The sequence below is a fragment of the Sorex araneus genome, chromosome 8, assembly GCF_027595985.1.
Source record: "Sorex araneus isolate mSorAra2 chromosome 8, mSorAra2.pri, whole genome shotgun sequence".
Lineage (NCBI taxonomy): Eukaryota > Metazoa > Chordata > Mammalia > Eulipotyphla > Soricidae > Sorex > Sorex araneus.
The window spans coordinates 148,619-172,297 of record NC_073309.1 but is presented as its reverse complement, the minus strand read 5'-3'; the positions used below and the strand labels follow the sequence as shown (position 1 = coordinate 172,297).

The 23,679-nt window shown below is 58.2% G+C and overlaps 2 protein-coding genes across 8 annotated transcripts; both read left to right on the top strand.

The window, feature by feature from the left end:
* Nucleotides 1-621: 621 nt before the first annotated feature.
* TCF25 (transcription factor 25) lies at nucleotides 622-20,136 on the top strand. 7 transcript variants are annotated; one of them, XM_055146128.1, is made up of 18 exons: nucleotides 622-905; nucleotides 5,278-5,445; nucleotides 5,934-6,008; nucleotides 6,563-6,681; nucleotides 7,352-7,417; nucleotides 9,538-9,620; nucleotides 10,486-10,616; nucleotides 10,855-10,954; nucleotides 11,151-11,244; nucleotides 12,210-12,302; nucleotides 12,386-12,491; nucleotides 13,246-13,405; nucleotides 14,424-14,511; nucleotides 14,871-15,029; nucleotides 15,113-15,203; nucleotides 15,620-15,699; nucleotides 17,329-17,401; nucleotides 19,438-20,136. In XM_055146128.1, exons 1-18 carry the CDS (start codon nucleotides 714-716, stop codon nucleotides 19,606-19,608), a joined length of 2,049 nt encoding a protein of 682 aa, XP_055002103.1. In that variant the 5' UTR covers nucleotides 622-713; the 3' UTR covers nucleotides 19,609-20,136. The 7 variants fall into 7 exon arrangements, 5 of the variants coding, with proteins under 5 accessions (XP_055002103.1, XP_055002104.1, XP_055002106.1 ...); XM_055146129.1 differs by lacking the exon at nucleotides 19,438-20,136 and adding an exon at nucleotides 17,635-17,914; XM_055146131.1 differs by lacking the exon at nucleotides 15,620-15,699.
* Nucleotides 20,137-20,283: 147 nt separating this feature from the next.
* MC1R (melanocortin 1 receptor) lies at nucleotides 20,284-23,564 on the top strand. Its single transcript, XM_055146132.1, has one exon. It carries the CDS (start codon nucleotides 20,985-20,987, stop codon nucleotides 21,891-21,893), a length of 909 nt encoding a protein of 302 aa, XP_055002107.1. The 5' UTR covers nucleotides 20,284-20,984; the 3' UTR covers nucleotides 21,894-23,564.
* The last annotated feature ends 115 nt before the right edge of the window (nucleotides 23,565-23,679 follow it).

Below are 23,679 nucleotides of genomic sequence, written 5' to 3'. Positions count from 1 at the left end.
CAGGCAGGGCACTCGGAAACGAGAAAGCAGAGCTGGAATGCAGAACTGATCCTGTTGACGGGAGCAGGGAGTGCGGGCCCACCCGCGCCCTGGAGTCCCCCGAGGCCCTTCTGAGGAGCAGCTGAGATCCGTTGCCCACAGCGTCTCTGGCACCCGCTGGGCAGCGGGGCGGGGGCAGCCGGCCTCCTGGCCTGGGCCGCACCCCGGACCTCACCTGCTGTTCTCGTGGATGTGGGCGCAGCCTCCGGACGAGGTGGAATGGCCAAGTGTGCTCCCCCACATGCTTTTGTTTGGGCCACACCCGGTGACGCTCGCGCACTGCTCCCCAGGCGAACACGGGCGCCCACCCTCGGCACTGCGCCTGCCTCGCGCGGGCGACCGGCCGATCCCGGCTGCCCCACAGGCCCCGCCGGTGGCCCAGGGCCGGATCCCCGCACCCCTGGGCGTCCGCGCCCTGCAGGACAAGCCCCGAGCGGGCCGAGCTGCCCACTCCACTATCACGGAGGCAGGACGGGACCCCAGAGCCGCAGCGCCCGTCCGCACGAGCCTCCCGCCCGCGAGCGGACGCCGTCGCGCGAGATCTACGCCGGAAGTGCCGGAAGTGCCGGCCCTCTGTAACGCCTCCCGGGCGGGGCGCGCCGCGCGCAGGCGCCACACGCTCGCTGCTGCGCTGCCTGCGCCCGGCTTCCAGACGTCAGCGGCCGTTGGGTCCTATGTCGCGCCGGGCCCTCCGGAGGCTGAGGGGGGAACAGCGCGGGCAGGAGCCCCTCGGGCCCAGCGCCCTGCAGTTCGTCCTCCGCGATGACGACGAAGCGGAAGAAGACGGCCCCAGACGGGAGCCGGCCGGCCGGCGCTCCCGCCCCCCAGAGAAGGAGGGCGTCCGAGTCAACAACCGCTTCGAGCTGGTGGGTCCCGGCACGGGGGCGACCAGAGTGCCGGGTGCGAGCCGGCGGGGGCGGGGCCGGGCGTCACGGGGCGGGTCGCCGCGTCTGGGGCGGGGTCGGTCAGGTCTGGGTCGCCGGGGGCGAGGCCGTGACGTCGCGCGGGGCGGGGCCTCGCGGGGCGGGGCCTCGCGGGGCGGGGCCTCGCGGGGCGGGGCCTCGCGGGGCGGGGCCTCGCGGGGCGGGGCCTCGCGGGGCGGGGCCTCGCGGGGCGGGTGTTCCGGGCTGAGTGTCCCACCGTTCCAGAAGGGCCGCTGTCCATGCGCTCCTGCTGTTTTCCGTGTTGCCGGCGTCCTGTGACTTCCGCGGGCCGTCCTTAAGCTCTCCTCGACTTTATTACCAGCTCAAGTTAAGGGACTCCTGGCGGGCTCCGGGGACCAGATGGGGTGCGCGTGTAAGGCAAACGCTTTGCGCGCCGTTTTGTTGCTCCTATTTCATTGTTTTGGCCCCCAAAAGGCTACTCCTGGCTCTCTCCTAGGGGTCACTCCAGGTGTGCACCCATATGGGCAAGAGCCTTAGTCCCTGTCTTCTCGCCAGCTTGTTTTCGTGCACCATTTATCTTGTTGGCCCTTAACAGTCACTAGGATCTGGAGGACAGTTGTACGTCCCTGGCACAGCTGCTGTGTCTCAGTTCTCCGAAGTAGAAGGCCAGTTTGTCCTCTTGTTTAGATGAGGTAGTGCCATCGACAAGGCAAGTTTAGACCTTCAGGCTTAAATGTGTTTGTCTCTGACAAAGAAAGGCATGTAAATGGAGGGGTTGGGGAGGTGAGTGGGCAGAGTATTGGCGTATAATTGTTTAGGGGCCACACCTTGTGCTGCTGAGGGATCTCTCCTGATGGGCTTAGAGAACCATATGGGATGCCAGAAATTGAACCCAGGTCAGCTGTGTGTAAGGCTAGTGCCATACCTGCTGCACTATGCTACGATTCTGAGATAAAATTTTTCATTTTGGGGCTGGAGCAATAGCTCCTTTATTTTATTCCTTTAAAAACATTACACCCTTCTTGTGGCTGGAGCAATAGCACAGCGGGTAGGGCGTTTGCCTTGCACTCGGCCAACCCAGGTTCGATTCCCAGCACCCCATAGGGTGCCCTGAGCACCGCCAGGGGTAATTCCCAAAGGTAGGGCGTTTGCCTTGCACGTGACGGACCTGGGTTCAATTCCCAGCATCCCATATGGTCCCCTGAGCACCGCCAGGAGTGATTCTTGAGTGCAGAACCAGGAGTTACCCCTGTGCATAGACGGGTGTGACCCAAAAAGAAAAAAAATTTAATTTATTTTTGAGCCACCGCCAGCAGTGCTCAGGGGCTTTTCCCAGGGGGCAAAGGGTCCATGTATTGCTCAGGGTTCAGAATGGGGCTCCAGTGTGCAGCGTGCATTTCCACCCACGGAGTTAGTGATCTTGGGAGAGATTTTTTTATTTTTGGTCATATCTGGCAGTGCTCAGGGCTTACTCCTGGTTCTGTATTCAGGGATCATTCCTTGTGGGAGTTGCAGTGGGTGGGGGGGACAAACACATTTAAGCCTAATTTATTGCCTTGCACGTGACCGACCTGGGCTCCGACCTGTGTGGTGCTGGGCATTGAACCACGTCAGGTACATGCTCAACAAGTGCTTCTTGCTGTACTATCTCTCAGTCTTTTCTGAAAGAATGATAAGGAAAACACAACAAAATTTGTGGGATGCAACTTAACCAATGATTAAAGGGGACTTTATAATCTCAAATTTTGTGTTAGAAACCCTTGGCCTTGAATTACTAACTGAGGTTAATACTTGAAGCAGGAAGTCAGCCTGAGCAGAATCAGCAGCGGGAGTGTGCAGGGCATTGGGGGTGTGGCACTGTGACTGCATCAGAATTGTAGATGCTGACTTTGCTGTGATCATATTACCCAAATGACAGCAATGATTTTCATAATATAGATACGTTTTTTAAAGAAGTTTTAAAAATCTTGCATTAAAGGGTCATATTACAGCTCAGTGGTAGCAGTGGTAGAGGATATACTCCTTATGTTTGGAACAAATCCTCTGGCTTCTGTCCCAGCCCCACACACCCCTGCACCCACACCTGTACATATACACACATATGCATGTACATACCCACACACATCCGCTTACTTACATATACACACACATACATATACACACTCATATATACCAATACATATGCACACACGCACATGCATACATAGACCCATACTCATACACACACCCATACATATGTGCACACCATCACATGTAGTACACATATATCCATGCACATGCATGTACATACAGAAATGTACATGTGTCCACATACCCATGCACACATGTGCACGCATATTCATTCACATACACATGTGTGCATACACACATAGCATACACATATGTGCTTACCCTTACAGACACATATATGTGCATAAACACACACATACATAGACACATAAACATGCAGCACACGTACCTATATAACACCCATACACAGCAATATACTCATACCCATATACACACATAACCACACATGCTCATGCAAATACATGCACATGCACATATTCATCACTGTATCACTGTCATCCCGTTGCTCATCGATTTGCTTGAGCGGGCACCAGTAACGTCTTCATGTGAGACTTGTTACTGTTTTTTGGCATATCGGATACGCCATGGGTAGCTTGCCAGGCTCTGCTGTGCAGGCAAGATACTCTCAGTAGCTTGCTGGGCTCTCCAAGAAGGGTGGAGGAATCGAACCCAGGTTGGCAGCATGCAAGGCAAATGCCCTACCCACTGTGCTATTGCTCCAGCACACATATTCATACATAATACATATATGCATGGCCACTTATATACATACGTATGTGCAGTGCATACATTTATATAAATACACGCATCTACTCAAACACGTCACATCTATATGTACAGGTAGACACACATGTAGGCATACATGTGTACACATACCAAGCCTATGTTCACATACACATATCCCTACATGTATATACACAATACACACTTATACACATATACACATGCATTTCCTCTAGGAGAGCCCGGCAGGCTACCGAGAGTATCTCGCCTGCACAGCAAAGCCTGGCAAACTACCTGTGGCGTATTCGATATACAAAAAATAGTAACAAGTCTCACAATGGAGAAGTTAGTGGTGCCCGCTCGAGCAAATCGATGACAGTGCTACATGCATACTCGTATACATGCACACAGACACACACAGATTCTGTATCAGAAGAGAAGGGTGTAATTTTTTTTTTTGCTTTTTTGCTTTTTGGGTCACACCTGGGGATGCACAGGGGTTACTCCTGGCTCTGCACTCAGGAATTACCCCTGGCGGTGCTCAGGGCACCCTATGGGGTGCTGGGAATCAAACCTGGGTTGGCCGAGTGCAAGGCAAACGCCCTACCCACTGTGCTATTGCTCCAGCCACAAGAAGGGTGTAATGTTTTTAAAAGACATCTTAGGGACCAAAGAGTACAGCAGTTAAGTCATTTGCTTTGTGCTCAGCTGACCCCTGTTCTATTCCCAGCACCACATGTGGTCCCCCAGATGCCACTCGGAGTGGCTCCTGGGCATCAAAGGGTATGGCCCCCCAAAATCATGTTGAAATTCTGTCTTAAAGTAGAATAAAGGTCATTCAGACTCCAGGTATGTGGAAGGTAGTCAGTGAGCACAGTGGACTGAGCACATGCCTTGCATGTGGGAGCTTGGGTTCAATCTGTGGCATTGCATGGTACCTCAAGCATCTCCAGTAGTGACCCCAAAACCAAACCAAACCCATGTGCAGGAGAGAGAAATCAATACAGATTTTTTTTTTCTTTTTGGGTCACACCCGGCATTGCACAGGGGTCACTCCTGGCTCTGCACTCAGGAATTACCCCTGGCGGTGCTCAGGGGACCATATGGGATGCTGGGAATCGAACCCAGGTCGGCCGCGTGCAAGGCAAACGCCCTACCCTCTGTGCTATTGCTCCAGCCCCCTTAATACAGATTTTTAAAAAATTGATGAAATGAAGTCGAGAAAACCAGTAAAATGGCCATATTTATCTGTTGGAGATCTTTTTTTTTTGCAGGGGCAATTGGCTTTAGGGCCACACCCAGCAGTTCTTAGATCTGACTCCTGGCTCTGCTCTCAAGCGTGCCTCCTCATGGGGCTCAGGGATGGACTCCTGGGAGCCCTGTGTGCTCTGGGGTCGGAAGCCACCCTGCTTGGTGCAGCAGACATTCGTGGTCCTTCCTGCAACAGCTCAGAGTGACCTTGAGCATGCCACCCTCTGCTCTCTCTGCTGCTTTGGGCCCCATTCTCACCATCCTGAGAAAGGAACAACCCAACACCCTGTTCTCTCCCACTGTTTTGCAGATAGACATCGAGGACCTGGAGGAGGGCCCCATGGTGAATGGGGAGAGAGCTGACTGTCTGCTTGTTACACCCACTGTGACATCGGGCAGCAAGAGGAGGGCCCAGAGCAGAAGTGCGGAGCCCGGGAGCGATGGAGGGGTTTCTGGCAAGGCCGCATCCCTCGAGCAGGTGGGCTGCTTGGGGCTCCTCTCATCTCCAGCCTGTTGTTTCCTTGGGAACCTGACCACTTTTGTTCCGGGTCCTCCAGATGTGGCTGGTGAGAAGAGCCTGCAGAGGCATTAGCGTCTGGAGTGTCAGCTCCTGCTCTGCAGGCTGTGAGTGCCTCACTGCCCCTCAGCTGTGCTGGTGCTGTGGGGGGGTGTGGCATGGGAGAGGGTCTCTGGTAGGGAGGTCACATTGACGGAGTCCTCAGTGCTTCTGAGGGCTTCCCTGAGGAAGGAGGGTTCAGAGGAGGGACCAGAGTGAGGACAGTTCAGAGACCTTGGCTGAGCCTGCAGGGCCAAGGACCAAGTCAGAGGCAAGAGAACTGGTGGAGAGGGCCTGGCAGAGGATCTGCGAGTGTAGGTGCATTCTGCAGTCTCGCAGCTGACAGCCTGGTTCTCACTGCTGTAGGTCATCTCTGTCCTACCAATTTAAAAATGTGCTTCTTTTGTTAGTCTAATGCAAGTGGCAAACTTCGAAAGAAGAAAAAGAAACAGAAAAATAAGAAAAACTCTGCAGGAGAAAGCTGGGTATGTGCGTCCTAGTGGGAGTTGGCTTCTACGTCTGCTGTTGTGCAGACAGCCTGGTTTCCGTTTGATACCGTGAGCCTTCCCGCCAGGAGTCGAACTGAGGTCAGGAAACTCGAAAAGCCACGGTTTCTTACCCAGTTCTGCTTCTGTGTGCACACTCATCCCGAGGCCTGGGCCGCTTGCCCACAGAAGGGGGCTTCTGCATTGGGAGGGGCACCCTTGTCCCATTGCATTGTCGCTCTGGTCCCGTCACCTGACTGTCTGTCCTGAAAGAGCCGGGTTCTAGCTTCAGCCCCATCCCAGGCCTTGCTCCGCCCTCCGGAGGGGAGCACCCAGTAACCCGGGTGCTGCGATCCTGTGCTTGTCTGCTTGGAGCTTCCTCTGGGCAGTGCTCTCTTTCTCAGTGTTGTCCAATGTGTGGTGTTTGCATTCTGCACCTCTCAGAAGTAAACATGCCATAATGCTTTTTCTTTGTAAACAGCAAAAAAAAAAATGCTGTTACATTTATAGTAAAACTGATGTGATTGTGGTTAATATGTTCTTTGGACTCCTAGGAAAATGGGCTAGAAGATATTGATCGCATCTTGGAGAGGATCGAGGACAGCAGCGGCCTGGCCCGGCCTGGCCCGCCGCCCCTAAGCACCAAGAAGCACATCCTCTATGTGGAGCACAGGTGCGCCCCCTCCTGGCTGTGTCACCGACAGCACCCCCGGCCCCGCCCTGTTTGTTGTGGCCTTTCAGGAGTAAAGTGCAGGTGAAAGCTGTGTTATTGGAGGACCTTTCTCTGCAGGCTCCTGAACTGTCATCTTGGCATGGATCTGAATGAGGCCCTGCCCCTATCACAGACTTGTTGCCAGTGGAGAAAGTGGCATCTTTCTCCCGAGTGCCACACAGGTGCCCTTAATGGTTGACCATGGCCACAGGCCGGTGGCTCATGGGTGTCTGCCCCTTTGGGATCTGTCTTCCACAGCAGACAGACAGCAGTACCCTGCCCAGCACCCGCTCCTGCAGGTGCAGCACCCTCCGACAGCGTGAGGGCTGCAAGGGCTGTGTCAGAGCGGCCTTTGCCCTGTGGGGTTCTTTTGTTGTTGTTGTTGTTGTTTTCTTTTTGGGTCACACCCGGCGATGCACAGGGGTTACTCCTGGCTCTGCACTCAGGAATCACCCCTGGCGGTGCTCAGGGGACCATATGGGATGCTGGGAATCGAACCTGGGTCAGCCGCGTGCTATGACTCCAGCCCCCCCCCCGCCCCCCCGTGGGGTTCTTGTCAGACTCAGTGGCCCAGAAGTTCTGGGAAAGGACTTAATTTTCATTTTCCTTTTGAAATTTCTGTTTTTTCTAGACACTTGAATCCAGACACAGAACTGAAGAGGTACTTTGGTGCGCGAGCAGTCCTTGGGGAGCAGAGGTGAGCCCTCTCCTTTCGTCCCCTCCCAGGGCTCCTCGGTGGAGGCTGCAGCTTCATGGCAGCATGAGCCCCAAGGGTCTCCAGTCTGAGGGGCCTACCCTCACCGGGCCTCCAGCTCACACTCCAGCTCTCGACTCATTCTGAAAGTGCCCGGCTTCCCGCTGTCCCTGCCACGTCAGGTCTCAGCCTGCTCCTCCTGGCTCCCAGGCAGCCACCACACTGACCGCTGCCCTCAGAGCCTCGCTTCGTGGGGCTGTGTCTCGGGGTCTGTGCTCTGCTTCCCACTCCAGCTGGGCCTCACCTGACACATGTGCTTTTTTTCCATTATAGAGCTAAATGCTTATAAAACAATTCAGGATGGGGCTGGAGTGATAGCACAGCGGGGAGGGCGTTTGCCTTGCATGCGGCCAAACTGAGTTCGATTCCCAGCATCCCATATGGTCCCCTGAGCACCGCCAGGGGCGATTCCTGAGTGCAAAGCCAGGAGTAACCCCTGTGCACTGCCAGGTGTGACCCAAAAAGCAAAAAAAAAAAAAAACCCAATTCAGGAATCTTAGGATTGTTTCTTTTGATAATTATGCCCCTGCTCCCCAAGAGCCATTGAGGAGGGTTTGCTGCAGCATCCACAGGGAGGCCTGGGCTGGCGTCCTGGATCAGACGCTCACCCCAGGTGGCAAGTGTGTGCCTGGTGTGGTGGTTACAGTCCCCACATCTCTGCGTGGCTCATTACGTTTCATGTTTGGGCCACACCTAACCATTGTGCTCAGGGATCACTGTTCACTGTGCTTGGGGCAGGGGTGGAACCCTACTTGGCCACATATGAGGCAAACGCCCTACCTGCGGATTGTCTCCAGCCCTGCATGACCCTTTCTGGAGGCAGATCTGGGGGCCTGTGCTCCCACACTGGCCTTCCCAAGCCCCTGAACTGCTGTTGTGTGTGGTGTGCGTGCACATTGGCACTGATGGTTCTGCTTCTACTCCCTTGGTCAGAGGCAGGTGGGGCATGTCGGCTCCTTCACTCTTTCCCGTATTGGCGGTGGGGGCATACCTACCTGTGCTCAGACCTCACTCCTGGCAGGGCAGATGTAGAATGAGGGGACCCAGGTCGGCTGTGTGCAGGGCAAACACCCTCCCCACTGCCCTCTCTCTCGGCCCCTTTCCTGGTGTTTCTGACAGATTTCGTTTTGCGTTTTGTGTGACTGCTTTTGATAAAGGGTCCATAGCATTATGTCTTCTCTCTGAAAAGTTGGGACATTCTTACTCCGAGGCATCTGCCTTTCTCTCCTGGGTCCTTGGGCTGGGTGCTCCCACCCTGGTTTAATTTACTTTTGTTTTGTTTTTGTGCCATGCCTGGTGGTGCACAGGGCTGATTCTTGGCTCTGTGTTCAAGGAACCGTTCATGGTGCCAGGGATGGGGCCCAGATTGGCCCGGAGCAGGGCAGACACCCTGCCCGCTGTATTCTGTCTGCCCCGTGATTTACTTTCTGTGCCTCGTGACTTTATGTCTGCTTCTGTCAGATACTGAGGGCAAGAGTGATAGTGTCCATCAGAGACCACTTGCTGAGAATGCTCTCGGGGATTGGGCCTGTGTGGTGGGTGGTGTGTGATTTAGCAGCTTCCTTCCAGAGTGACTCTGTGCTGAGATGCAGCAGCCTTGCCATTTCCCTTCACTGTTTCCCTTTATTTTTGTTTTATTTTGGGGCTACTCTTGGCTGTACTTAGGGCTGACTCTCAACTCTGCTCTCAGAAATCACTCTTGGTGGGGCTCAGGGGCCCATGTGGAATATCAGTGATCAAACCTGAGCGGGCGTCTTCCCCTGTGTCCTAGCTCTCCCATTCCTGTATGTCATTGTTTTAAGAGGAACCTGTAGTCCAGTGAGCTCCCTGTAGCGGGCGGGCAGGCACAGACGCTCTGCTGTGTCTGCACGCATGCCTTTGGTCTCCAGGTGCTTCTGACTCTTTCCTTGCTGCTTGCTGGACCGTGATACTCTTTTTTTCCGTCCCACCTCACATTGTTTTTTCCTTGGGTCTGCCTGTGGCTGTAGCCCTTAGTTTGCTTTCAGCCCCGGTGATGCTGACATTGTCTATGGGAAGGCAAAGCTCATGCCTCTTCTCTCTAGGCCACGGCAAAGACAGCGTGTATACCCCAAGTGCACGTGGCTGACAACCCCCAAGAGCACCTGGCCCCGGTATACCAGACCTGGTGAGTGCTGTGCTAGCACGAGGCCCTTGAGCCAGGACTTGTGTCGCAGGCTGCTGCTGACAGAGCCCCCGCATCTGCGCTGGCCCCAGCACCAGCTCCGTACCCTCCTGACCCTGTTTTCCTGCCTCTTCTCTTTGCCTTTTCCCGTGGGAGCTGCTCTGCAGGAAGCAGCCAAGGTCATATTTAAAGTGTGATACTCTGTGTTTTGTTTCGCATTAGTAAAACATAATACAATGAAAAGTGGCGACAGTACAGAGATAATTAAGGAGCTTTGGTGCATCCAGAGAGCACCCAACGGTTCTTGGGCTTGGGTTTGGGTCTGTGGGGTGAGTGTGAGGACAGGGATGTGCTCCGTGGAGGGAACCTACAGCCCTCCTCACTGGTCTGGGCTCTGTTCTCAGGACACCTCACCCTGCCTCTAGCAGTGTCTCCCAGCTGTACTTGCGGGCCATGTGGTATTAGGGATTGAACTGGGTGACCACATGCAAGGCAGGCACCTTAGAACCTGGCAGTGAGTGGAAGGCTTGAGCAGGAGCATTCCGGTGGTTCATAGGGTCTGTGCTCCCTGGTGCAGCCTGGAACCCACGGGCCAATTCCATGAAATTATCAAAAGGAGAATCTGAAATTTGCAGTTTTCCCCCAAGGAGGCGGACTCCACCCCCCAGAGGTTGGTGCAGGAGCAGAGTGAAAAGGGTCCAGCCTCGAGCTCCTGAATTGTAGCAGTATGTGCAGGCCGAACTCTGCTTGTCCCCTGGGCTGTGGATGCTCCATGTCCCCAGGAGACCACGGAGAGGCTGTGGTGCTTCTGGGGCTGCATAGAGACCCAGCCTGGGGTGCTGGCCGTGCTCACTCGCTCTCCCCTCAGGCTTATCCATGCGACTGCTGGAGTCCAAGAAAGGCCTGTCCTCCTTCACGTTTGAGCACAGCGAGGAGTACCAGCACACGCAGTACAAGTTCCTGGCTGCCGTGGACTCCATGGAGCCAAACAACATCGTGGTGTGTTTCTCTGGGTGGCCTCCTGAGGGACCCATTTGCACACCCTCAGGTGTCAGCTGCTCTGAGCTGGGCCAGGCCTTAGTGTGCCTGTGGACTGACTCTTGCTTTCCAGGGAGCAGGGAGGGAGCGGGGAGGTTGTCTCGTGGCCAGCTTCCAGACTCAGTGCCCAGAGGAAGGTGGGCGGGCCTGGGACTGCTGTGTGTTGTGGGCAGGCTATCAGTTCTGCTGGTGCCCCCAGGTGCTGCTCCAGACCAGCCCCTACCACGTGGACTCCCTCCTGCAGCTGAGTGATGCCTGCCGCTTCCAGGAGGACCAGGAGATGGCCCGAGATCTTGTGGGTGAGCCTCGACCCCAGCCAGAGCCCCTCCTCTAGGGCTACAGTCGGTCTTTAGCCGAGCACTCCTTTCTGGCTGACCTTGCCTGAGGGTGGACACTTGGAGGGGGTGCTGGAGCAGACCAGTCCTGTGTAGCGGCAGGTGTACAGTGGTGCCCTCTGCCTGGGTACGAGCGCTAATGCAGCCCTGCTGTCTGCAGAGCGAGCCCTGTACAGCATGGAGTGTGCCCTGCACCCACTCTTCAGCCTCACCAGTGGGACCTGCCGGCTGGACTACCGCAGACCTGAGAACAGGTGACGGGTCCTCGGGGTGTGAGGACGGGTACCTGGTCTAGAGCTCAGCAGAGTCCATGGCTGTGGGGGTGTCGAGTGTCAGAGGCTGGAGTCTGGCGAGGGCTTGAGTGTCCCTGTCCACCATGCTGGTGTCCAGCTTTGTTCCCTCACACTGCAGGTGCGGCTCAGTCTGTGGTTCTAAAATATACTGGGACTCTGATGGATGTGGGTGCCAGTTATTAGTTCAGGGAGCAACTGGGTCCACTCTGACCTCTCCTGCCTGGCTACCTCTTGCAGCTGAGCTCTGATGCTCACACCTGCCCTTGCTGCCCCTCCCATGGACTCCTTGCCCTTTACTTGATCTTAAGGGGCTACCTGGTGGGGTGTGGGTACAACTTGCCCATCCACCCTGAGATGTGACCTCTCCTAGAGCAGGCCCTGGACATGGTGCGGTGAACATTCCAGTTCCTTTGCACTGTGCCAGCTCTGAGTTTCGTCTCTTGGTTTTGTTGTTCATTTTGTCTCCAATTGGACTGTTACTGTTAAAGGGGGAAGAAGGGGTAACATCCCCAGTGGTGCTCAAGGATGAAATCCCTGCAGTGCTGTGGATGGAACCAGGGCCATTGGTAGCAAGGGGGTTCCTTTCACCTGCGTTCTTCTCTGGTCCTCCAATTCAATTTTCGTTTATTTTGGCACAGGTTGAAACATTATTGTTGTATACTAGTCACAGAGCTGTGGTCCTAGCTAAAGCCAACAGTCCAACCCCTGCCGTCACTGAGGCTGGAGGGCAGTTCACGATTGAAATCACAGTAGCGCTTTCTTGCTCTTTGAGCATGTAAGCACAAACAGAATGCAGAAGGCTCCAAGTACCAGATGAGCCTGGCTGTCTTTGGACCCCATATGACTGCCAGCAGCTAGAGGCTGAGGAGGGGTCCACAGCTGCTGGTGCCTTGCTGCCCGCTCTCACAGAGCTGTCTCGGGTCTAGGAGCTTCTACCTGGCTCTCTACAAGCAGATGAGCTTCTTAGAGAAAAGAGGCTGCCCGCGCACAGCGCTGGAGTACTGCAAGCTCATCCTGAGGTGCGTGTGCCGTGCCCACCCCGGAGCCCCTGTCCTGCAGGCGTCCACGCAGCCCACTCTGAGTTTCTCTCCCCTCCTGCTAGTCTGGAACCCGAGGAGGACCCTCTGTGCATGCTGCTGCTGGTGGACCACCTGGCCTTGCGGGCTCGCAACTACGAGTACCTCATCCGCCTCTTCCAGGAGTGGGAGGTGAGTGAGGCCCGCCCAGTCCGGAATGCACAGGGTGCCAGGCACACAGCAGTGGTTCCAGGGATGTGTGTGGCCGTGCAGCCTTCCGGGAGGGGATAGGAGACGCAGAAATGCACCCACTTTCTTGACACTGCGGCTGTGGCTGACACTTGCTCCCTCGGATGCTGAAGGGGTGACCTTTCAGGACCTGGAAAGCTGCTGAGTGCCCACCCAAAAACTGGTACAGATGAGACTTTACCCATTTCTCTGCTTAGATGGTCAGAGCACTCATGTCCAAATTTGTGGAAAATGAAGTGAGCGGTTTGGGCAGAATGGGCTGAGGAGCACTACTCTAGGAGTCTCCTCCACAGAGATTCCCAGGTGACAGCTCAGACTAGCACTGGCGGGGTGTATCCCTGGAGTGGGCTGGGCGGGGGCTTGGCGTGGAGACCCCCAGCCCTCCTGCTCCTCCTCTGTCACTTTGCCCATTGAATGGCCCCTCCATGCAGCCAGGCTTTTTATGTTTGGGAGCCACACCCTGCCTTGCTCAGAGCTGTCTTCTGGCAGTGCTCAGGGAACCATATGGGGTAGCAGGGACAGAACCGAGCCAGCCACATGCAGGCAGGTGCCCTGTGTGCTGTCCTGTTTCTCCGGCTGCTGTTTTTAGATTTTTTTGTGTGTGTTCTTTTGGTGGGAGAGGAAGTTGGCTCCAACAGGTGCCACTCACAGAGAGCCCGGCGCCCCAGAGGGCCTAGTCCTGTCTTCTCCTACACAGGCGCACCGGAACCTCTCCCAGCTCCCCAACTTTGCCTTCTCCGTGCCGTTGGCCTATTTCCTGCTGAGTCAGCAGTCAGACCTGCCGGAGGAGGAGGTCAGCTCTGCCCGAGACCAGGCGTCTGTCCTCATCCGCCAGGCTCTCGTCATGTTCCCTGGAGGTGGGTGGCCCGGAGCTGGAGTGTTGGATGAGTCTTCACATACTCCCCTTCCTTTGTTTTGGGGGCCCTATCCAGTGGTACTCAGGGCACCAGGCAGTACTGGGGCTGGTCCTGGGTCCCCTCTGTGCAGAGCTGTGCTCCAGGCTTCAGTTAAGCTCTTGGATCTCGAAGGACCACCCAGGCAGTGCTGGCAGGGACCCGCTGTGTGTGCAGTCTGGGGCTCGGCCTGGCAGACTGCTGTCTGTAGGCTCTGGGGCCTCTCGTGACCAGGACAGTCACTAAGAACAACTGTCTTAGCAAGTTGTTCTCTGCAGAGAAGTAGGAGCTTAGCAGCACACATGGAGATGTGGGAGGGGGGCAGGGGTGCCTGACGGCCCCTGGGCTGTGAGCTTTTCTCTTAGATCCATTTCTCATTGGCTGGAGAGGTCTAAGGGAGCTGTTGTGCTGGGCTGCCAGAGCTCCCCTGCCTTCCCTTCCGGGCTGACGGCTGCCCTCAGCCCACTCTCCCTTCCACCAGCAGCTTTTATAACACACCAGCCCCAGTGGCCTCTCTCCTGTGGCAGAAGGCTTAGTTAGGCCTCTCGATTGTCCCTATCAGCATATGAGCTGCTGCGTGCTTGGCCAGGGGAGGGCAGCCATGGTTCCCACCTCAGAAGGACGGGGCAAAGTAGTAGGGAAGGTCCCAGCAATAGTAAGGGCTGGGGTGGTGGCCAGGCTGCTCAGGTCCCGTAGAGCGCACCAGGCTCACCCTGAGTCACCTGAACCCCTTTTCCTGTTGAGGTGCAGCACCTTGTGGGCACAGGGCATGTGGAATCTGCTCCCTGGAACTCTGTCCCTGAGGCCACACTGCTGTCTGTGGAGGTCTCGGTGGGGCCACACTGCACCTCCCTCATGGGCCAGTCGGTGGGACGTGCTGTTGCATGGGACCTCACCTCCTCTCTGATGCTGCCTTGGTGCAGCCTGTGCTGCAGGTAGGGAGGTCGGCCACGTGACGACCTCTGCTTTGCTCTGCCCGCAGTGCTCATGCCATTGTTGGAGTACTGCAGTGTGCGACCTGACTCTGCTGTGGCCAACCACCGCTTCTTCGGACCCGCGGCTGAGATAAGGTAGACTGAATGTGGCACAGGGTGCTGCTGGGGGAGCTGAGGGAGGCTGAGGGATGCTTGGTGTGGCCCCTGCACTGCCCAGCGTGCTTTTCCGGCAGAGCCCCCTTTGGTGACTTTCTCCTGCGAATTTAGCCGCCTTGGCCCCTCACCAACCAGGGTGGGTGGTGGGCTCCTTACTGTGCCCTTTTCCTGACATTGCCTCCAAATATCCCATCCCTGCCCCCACCTCTGACAGTGTCGCAGCGGCAGCCCCTTGCTCTGTGCTGCCAGGCACACCCTGGACACCCCCCCACAGGTGCCAGTGGGCTTGGGGACGCCTGGACCTGAGGTGTCAGCTGACCAGCCCTGCCCTCTCCCAGCCAGCCTCCTGCACTGAGCCAGCTGGTGAGCCTGTACCTCGGGCGGTCCCACTTCCTCTGGAAGGAGCCGGCCACCATCAGCTGGCTGGAGGAGAACGTCCACGCGGTGCTGCAGGCTGTGGATGCAGGGGACCCTGCTGTCGAGGCGTGTGAGAGCAAGTGAGTGGGAGCGGGGTGGTGTGGGCTGCCACCACCCTCATGGACCCACACACTGACACACTGCCTCATTTTCTGGGTGCTAGGAGGAAAGTGCTCTACCAGCGTGCACCCAGAAACATCCACCGCCATGTGGTCCTCTCCGAGATCAAGGAAGCGGTAGCTGCCCTACCCCCGGTAAGGAGCAGAGTTGAGGAGGGGCGGGTGAGCCTGATGTGTACCCCACATTTGGGCCAGGCCCTCCAGGCCATGGGGGGTGGGCGGGCCCACTGAAGCCCCTTCCCCCACAGGCAGAGTTCAGGCGCTCAGCTGCGGGGCGGAGCCCTGCCTGTCACTGCCTGACTTTGGGTTCAGTGCAGTGTCATCTGCTGCCCCAAAGCAAGAGGCTGACATGTGGGAGAAGATCCAGGCAGGCCCAGGCGGGGAGCATGTAACTCCTCACTGCCATATGCTTCTGCCCACGGCCAGGCCATCGCCCTCTGAGCCAGCCCAAGGGTCCTCACTGGTGGGCGCGGCCTGGCTCTGGCTGGTAGCCCTCCCACTTTCAGCAGTGGGCTGAAAGACTGCCTCTCCTTCTGTGTCCCTTTCTGAAGGACGTGACCACGCAGTCTGTGATGGGCTTTGACCCTCTGCCTCCCCTGGACACCATCTACTCCTACGTCAGACCAGAGAGGTACCCCTTTCCCCCTCTCTGCTCCTTTGCTTAGCCGGCTCTGAGGTCAGTGTTTCAGGCCACTGGGCTCGCTCTCCTTCCAGACAGCAGCACAGTCCCCTGAGTGTCACCTGGACCACACCCTCCCTAGTGCCTTCTTTCTCATTCTTTGTCTTTGTGGTGCTGGGGGTTGAACCCTGGACTTAACGTGTGCGAGCACGTGCTCTGCCCTCGGTTTGTTGCCAAGAGGGTCTGTAGCAGATGCTGGAGCAACAGCAGGAAGCGAAGTGGGACCCCCTCTGCTCAAAGGGGGTGGGGGGTGCCAATACGATTGGTAAAGCAGAGACACAGACATTGATCATAGAATCTAGAAGTATGAAGTCAAAATTGTAGGGGCCAAAGACATAGTACAGAGGGCAGGGCACTTGCCTTGCACACGGCCGACCCAGGTTTGATCCCCAGCACCCTATATGGTCCTCTGAGTGATCCCTGAGTGCAGAGCCAGGAGTTAACCCTGAGCAGGCACCATTGGGTGTGGTCTCCCCCAAAGGGAAAGTCAGAAATGCAGTATGAAGCTTTTAGGGGACTGGAGAGGTGTCTCGAGGACTGAACATATGTGTGCATGTGGGTGGCCTGGGTGGTTCCCGGCACACCAGGTGTGCCCCCCAAATAAATACAGAATTGTGCTTCAGTAAGCAGTTGCCAGGGTGACCAGAGCCATAACACAGTGGGGTGGCCGCTTACCTTGCATGCTGCCAGCCCAGGCTCGATCCCTGGCATCCGTTTGGTTCCCTGACCACAGAGCCAGGAATAAGCTCTAAGCACTGGGTGTGGCCTCAAAACATGTCAAAAGCTGCCAGGGAGCTGGAAAGGACCCTCAGGCTCGTGCACTTGAGTGTCACCAGGAATGCCCAGACCCTGTGACAAGCGGCCCTGAAATGCTGCCAAAGCATGGGTGTGTGGGGTGTTCCTGGCCATGGGCAGCACGCTCCAGGCTGAGGGAGGCTCCGTCCACCCCGCCCAGGGCCATCCCCCGGACAGCTCCCTTCCGCATGTCCCGTTGCCAGCCTCAGCCTGTGCTGCTTGCAGCAGGGACCAGGAGTGCATGTGTCCAGTGAAGTGACCCCCACCGGAAGGTTTCATGGACCTTGGACTGTGTTCCTTGGGAGCGGCCAGTCACAGTATAGTAGATCAGGATGGAAATGATTCTTCACACCAGGGGTGGGTCCAGGAAGCTTGAGGCTGCAGAGCTGTGCCCTCTGCTCACCATGTCCTCGGCAGCTCTCAGTGCAAGTCCGAGTCTCAGCCCTGGGTCCACACTACTGCTGTGTGTGTCTAGTGGACAGTGGTCATCCAGCAGGAGCTAGAGGCACCCCTGCACAGCCACGCCTAGCCCAGAGCAGAACTGGGCTGCACTCTTGTGCTTGCCCCGGTCTGCTCCAGCCACGTGCTGCAGAGTCAGCTCAAAAGCAAGCCCTCAGCTGAACAAGCTCCTCCCCAGGCCCTTCCACTGGGCTGCAGCACAGCCCACCCCTCCTGGGCCCCGGAGCAGCCCAGCACGGAGCCCTGCCTCACCATACCTGCTGCTCGCGACTGTGGCCGGCAGGGAAGGCCCAGCCCCCGCACACCTCTCTGGGCTTTCTCTTTCAGGCTGAGCCCGGTAAGTCACGGGAACACCATTGCTCTCTTCTTCCGATCACTGTTGCCGAATTACACTGCGGAGGTATGTCACCTGTGGGGGCGCTGCCTCTGCCATCGCTCTGTCCAGCCTCCGCTGGACCTGGGACGTGCCTGCCTGAGACTACTCACCGAGCTGGCGGGGGGGTGGCCATGTGAGCCCCCTCTGGGCCTCCAGACAAGGGGCTGTTTGCTTGGTGCTTCTGTCCACAGGGTACTGGGCAGACTGCTGGCCCAGACCCCTGGTCAGCCCTGCTCAGACAGTTCTCATTGCTTCAGGGAGAGAGGCCAGAGGACGGAGGGGCTGGGGGTCCGAACCTCAACCACGGCTTGAACAGGCTGATGCTGGCCTTGCGGGACATGATGGCCAACTTCCACTTCCAGGACCCTGAGGCACCGCAGGAGGACCAGCCCGAGGGGGATGGGGAGTGGGACTGAGGGACGAGCCCAACCTGTACAATTATGTTCCTGATTTCTGTTCTGGTCGGAATTGGCCAGTTCCCTGAAGTAGAGGCAGACTATGGTCGTTGCCTCTGTCCCCATAAATGTGGATGGGTCAGACCTGTGTGGCTTCTTTCCCAGCTGGGGTGGGGCCAGCATAGGCCCCCATCCCCGCAAATCCTCCTGCCGCCCTCAGCTTGGGGCTGGGGTTGCAGAGGGATAGCCCTGGGTCCTAGGCCAAGGCACTACTCCACCTCCGTGGAGTGACCACTGCAGTGTGTGAATCTGGGTGCCAGGTTTTGCCAGGTGCCTGGCGGCACTCACCGGATGGACCTGCATGAGAAGATGGTGCCTGCCTGGCAACCCTGGGGTGAATCAGGCAAGGAAGGGGGTTCCTGCTAGGGCAGGTGGGGTGTCAGGACAGCTTAGCTCCAGAGCTCCCTCTCTGAGCTCATCTGGAAGCTACAGAAGGCTCTGTGTCTCGAGCAACAGCAGGACCCAGAGGTGAGGCGTCCACTCTCAGCACACCGTCTTAGCTACCGCAACTGTGTTGGTGAGAGACGGGAGTCGGGCAGACTGTCCTGTTCTGGTCCTGTACACCCCTACCCCCTTCCCCAATGCAGTGAAAGGGCACATCACTAGCTTGTGCCATACCTGTGGGGGTCTTGTGAGAGGGGTGTTACCCTGGGAGGAACAGGTTAAGAAGGAGTTACACGCCGCTCTTCCTGGCACAAGTGCAGCCACTCTGTAAGCGGGAGTCAGCGTGACAGTACAGCAGGTAGGGGTTTGGCCTTGCACACAGCTGGCCTAGATTTGATCCTGACACCCCATATGGTCCTCCCAAGCCCACCAGGGGTGCAGAGCTAGGAATAACCCCTGAGCACTGTCACGTGAGAACTTAAAAGCCCAGAGGCCATAGCAGTAGTATGGTGGGTTGGTTGTTTGCCTTGTGCCAATCTTGAGTTTAGTCCCTGAGTCCCCAGCACACCGTATGGTCCCCCCACTGCCCACCAGGAGTGATTCCCGAGCACAGAGCCAGGAGTAAGCCCTGAGTCAGCTCTGTGTGGGCCTTGGCAGACAAGGAAGCAGTGCCAAATAGCATGTATGAGGTGCTAGGTTTGGCCCATCCCCTTCCCCCAAATAATGTTTTGTTTAGGAGTAACACCCAGTGATGCTCAGGGGTTCCTCCTGGCAGTGCTCAGGGGACCATATGGGCCACTGGAAATTGAGCGCTGGTCCACCATGTGCAAGGCAAGTGCCCTACCTGCTGTGCTCTTGTTCCTGCCCCCCAAAATAATTTTTCTAAAAAAGGAAGAGCCAGTGTTTCAGGGTAATGAGGCACAGAAAGGCTGGGTCCAGGCTGGCCTCTAGCCCTGCTGTCCTGTCCTCCCCTGCACAGGTCACCCCAGTCCTTCACCACTAAGGAAACTGGACAGCAGTCACACCCACGTGCCAGTAGCCACCCTCCGGAGGCCCCGGAAGTAGCATGGTGGGCAGGGCCCCATGAAGCCGTCATGGCTGTGCAGACCCAGCCTGTCCTGGGGCCCTTTGTGAAAGCAGCAGGGCTGCCCACGTAGGGCGGGGTACACGTGAGCCGTACGCTCCTGTGTCCCAGATGCCCCGCGTCCTTTCTTTCTCCAGGGGCACCAAGGAGTGAAGAATGTAGAGGTGGCCCATTCTCATGGCCCTAACTGCTGGACCTGCAGCCGCTCCCCCACACAGTTGAGGCCTCACACATCCAGTGGGCATTGGAAGCCGCTCCTGGGAGGGCTGCAGGTTGTCTGTAGCTTCCCAGGGCGCATGGCCCTTTAAGTCTCAGGCTGGGTGGGAGGGGAAGGTTGGGGTGGCCAAACCATTCAAAGGCCTCACTGCAGGAGCCAGAAACTGCAGCCTGAGAGTGTCACAGAAGGGGGCGCTGGTTCAGGGGGCAGCAGTGGACGCCAGGAGTGCCTCCTGGTGCCACGAGTGTGCCTCAGGGTTGTGCCCTTTGGGTTTCTCACCAGGCCCGGGCCTGGGAAGCCAAGCCAGTCCTTCCCCTCCCAGGGAGGCAGGTGCAGGGCTCAGCTGGTCCGCCCACACCTGGGATTACTCAGCAGAAACTGTGTTTCTCCACCCAAACACTTCCGTGTCCGCCTGGTGCCATCTGCCTGTGAATGGCCTCAGCCCTAAGGGATGGGTATGTTTGTGCTGAGCAGAGACAGGTGCTCGACGCTTCTGCCTCTGTCCAGAACCCTTCGCGTCCCGTGTACTTGCTTATGCTGTACCTCCACATAGCACAGAAAGCAAACGCCAAGAAGAGCTGACGCAGCAGCACAATGCAGATAAAAGGAGTGAATTTCACTTGAGTGGATCTTGTTTTGTGATCGTTGTCTTTTTCTCTGGGCCACACCCGGTGGTGCTGGGAACTGAGGCCAGGCCTGCACACGAGTCCTCTGCCTGGCCTTGGGACCACCTGGTGTTCATAGGGGATGCCTTAAGGGGGCGCACGTGCTTGGGCGCCAGCCCCGCCCTCCCACCTTGCTTTCATGAGAAAGTCAGCAAGGACCTGGGTTGGGCCGGGCTGAGTGGCCTGCGGCCACGGGACTGCCTGACTCCAGCACCGCGTGACTGCACACAGGCTTCCCTTTGAAGTGGCGCCTCCAGCCCTCCTGCCCTTCCGCAGAGGAAGCGGGGTGTCCCAGCAGCTGTGCTCGCCCTCCTAGGACGGCGGAAGGTCCAACCTAGCAACTTGTAAGGAAGAAGGTGACCCTGTGTGAACAACAAGGGTCCAGGGGGAAAGGGCAGCCAGCAGGAGCTGAGGTTTGTGGAGGACTGGCCAGCTGGTGTGGGGGGCGTCCTCCACTCAGCCCCGGGGCTGGAGACATTCACCAGAACACGCCCATCACGTGGTCGCTGCAAGGAGGAGGGGCTCTGTGGACTAGTCAGAGAAAGATTTTATTCTTTCTGGGACCTCTGCACATCTCTAGCCTGAGGAGATAGGGTACGGCAGGCGCCAGAGAGCCGGACTGCAGAGAAGAGCAGGGCAGGAGCAAGACCCCAGCCCAAGGGACGTCCTGGCACTGTCCCAGCGCAGCCATGCCGGGGCTGACCTCTGTCCAGCCAGAGGGTGAGGGTGAGGCGGCCAGCCTGGTGGGCCCGTGAGCGGGATCCCGGAGAAGTCGGCACCCTTCCCGCTCCCAGGAGCGGCCATGTCTGTGCAAGGGACCTCACGGGAGTGGCTGGACACCAACCTGACGGGGCCCAGGTGCCCGGAGGTGTCGGTTCCCGATGGGCTCTTCCTCAGCCTGGGGCTGGTGAGCCTGGTGGAGAACGTGCTGGTGGTGGCCGCCATCGCCAAGAACCGGGCCCTGCACTCGCCCATGTACTTCTTCATCTGCTGCCTGGCCGTGTCCGACCTGCTGGTGAGTGGCAGCCGCGTTCTGGAGACAGCTGTGCTGCTGCTGTTGGAAGCCAGTGCCCTGGCCCCCCAGGCCACAGCCCTGCAGCAGCTGGACGCTGCCACTGACGCGCTGCTCTGCAGCTCCATGGTGTCCAGCCTGTCCTTCCTGGGGGCCATTGCTGTGGACCGCTACATCTCCATCTTCTATGCACTGCGGTACCACAGCATCGTGACTCTGCCTCGGGCGTGGCGGGCCGTGGCGGCCATCTGGGCGGCCAGTGTCCTCTCTGGGACCCTCTCCGTGGCCTTCTACAACCACACGGCCGTTCTGCTTGGCCTTATCAGCTTCTTTGTTGCCATGCTGGCGCTCATGGCAGTGCTCTACCTGCACATGCTCGCCCGGGCCTGCCAGCACACCCGGGGTGCCCCCCGGCCCCACAAGGCACGGCAGCCCACCCGCCACGGCTTCTGTCTCAAGGGCGCAGCCACTCTCACCATGCTGCTGGGCACCTTCTTCCTCTGCTGGGGCCCCTTCTTCCTGCACCTCTCCCTCATCGTGCTCTGCCCTCAGCACCCTGCCTGCAGCTGCGTCTTCAAGAACTTCCCTCTCTCCCTGACCCTCATCCTCTGCAACTCCATCGTTGACCCCCTCATCTACGCCTTCCGCAGCCAGGAGCTCCGGAGGACCCTGCGGGAGGAGCTGCTCTGCTCCTGGTGAGGGTGACTAGCAAGAGCAGGGAGCTTCGGTCAGCCATGTACATGGGCCCCACCCCCACGGCTCCCGCCCGGTATGGTGCTGCAGAGAGACAGAGCTGCTGGGAGGGGCACTGCTTGCTGAAGGGGGCCCAGGGTGGGCACCTCCAGAAAACAGCGCAAGAAACCGGGGCAGAGTCTCATAGCCAGGAGGTCAGCAATAAATGCTGTGCTTGGGGCAGTCCTCTGCCTTGGCTCCTTCCAGAAACTCCTTGAAACTTAAATCCTTTGGTGGCGGTGGGGAGGGGGGGCTGGAGCGACAGCACAGCGGGAAGGGCGTTTGCTTTGTACGTGCCCAACCCGGGTTCAATTCCCAGCATCTCATATGATCCCCCAAGCACCACCAGGAGTAATTCCTGAGCATCGCCGGGTGTGACCCAAAGAGGAAAAAAAAAAAAACAACCTTTGGCAGGGGTTGGGGGCGGTGGGGAGGACAGGAGCAAAAATTGGAGTCCACTGGAAGTGGGGGAAGTCCTGGATAGTCCAAAAGCCATGCTGGGCTGTCCCGGGGGGAGCACACAGCCCCTTCTCGCAGCCCTCTGACCCTGCACACTCCCTTCTGCCCACCCCCAAGCCCAGCCACAGCCAGATGACAGGACTAGGACAATGGCTTTCAGCCGTCAGTGCTAGGGCCAGTGCTAGGCTGAGAATGGCATCGCCACGTAGCATGCGGTGCGGGCCCTTAGAGAATAGCTGCAAACAGCGGTGAAGGGGCACTGAATGCGTAGTTTCTATCAGTCTGGGGAACTACACTCTCCACGTACAAGCACTGGGCTAGAACACCTCCCAGCCCCCTCACGGAACATACGCACAGCCCTAACCTCCTTCCCCTAGCCAAAGCCTGGGCAGTCCCGCTGCTCCCCCTCTAGGTCTGCTACGAGCCAGGGACAAATCCTGGGAGCTGCCCAGCAGTGGCCTCCCAGGAGTGTGGGTGATGGTTCCAGGGTGGGACAAGGCTGCCAGTGGTGTCCAAGTCCAGGGAGTGGGCAGCTTGTGGGCCACACTCCTGGGCAGAGATCCTGGCCTTCCTCTACTGCAGCCTGGGCAGTTTTGCTGCGGAGCCTGGGGGCTCAGGCCGTCTTCCCCTTCTTGGTACTGGGCAGTGCCCGCAGCATCCCCGGCGGCCAGTCCCCGCCCATGCTGGCAGTGCCAAGCCTGGGTGCCGGTCTCTGGCGCAGGAGCCGGTTCCCGGCAGGGCCAACCTCTGCCGAGACAGCAGTGAGTCAGCTTGGACCCGCACCGGCCCTCTGGGGCCCAGGGAGCTGGCCCGGTGCCTCCAGGGGAGGGCGAGGCGCCGAAGCTCCTGGCTGGCCGAGAGGGACAGAGGGTCGAGCGAGAGCTCCAAGACAGAGAGACAAAGACCACCCTAGACCCCAGACGGGGAAGGGAGGGGCCGGGTGCCAGCACCGAAAGGCGGCCGCGAGCACTGTGGGGGAGGGGCGCCTCCTGAGAACAAAGGACTCGTTTCCAAGTGGCCAAACGGCGGGGGTCTACACACGCCCCCCGAGCGCGCACTCACCGGCCGGGTCTTCCGGGGAGGCCTGTCCCGGGGACAGCAGAAGGGCCGGGCCGGACAGACGCCGCCGGCCCGCGAGTCCAGCGCGCAGGGGCCCGCACACAAAGCCGCGGCGGCGGGGCGGCGCCCATTGTCCTGCGGGCGCGCCCCGGGAGCCGAGCGGCGGCCGCGCGCTCTGACGTCACACGGCAGCACCCGGCTCTTGCCATTGGCCGGCCCGGTGACGTCACGCGGG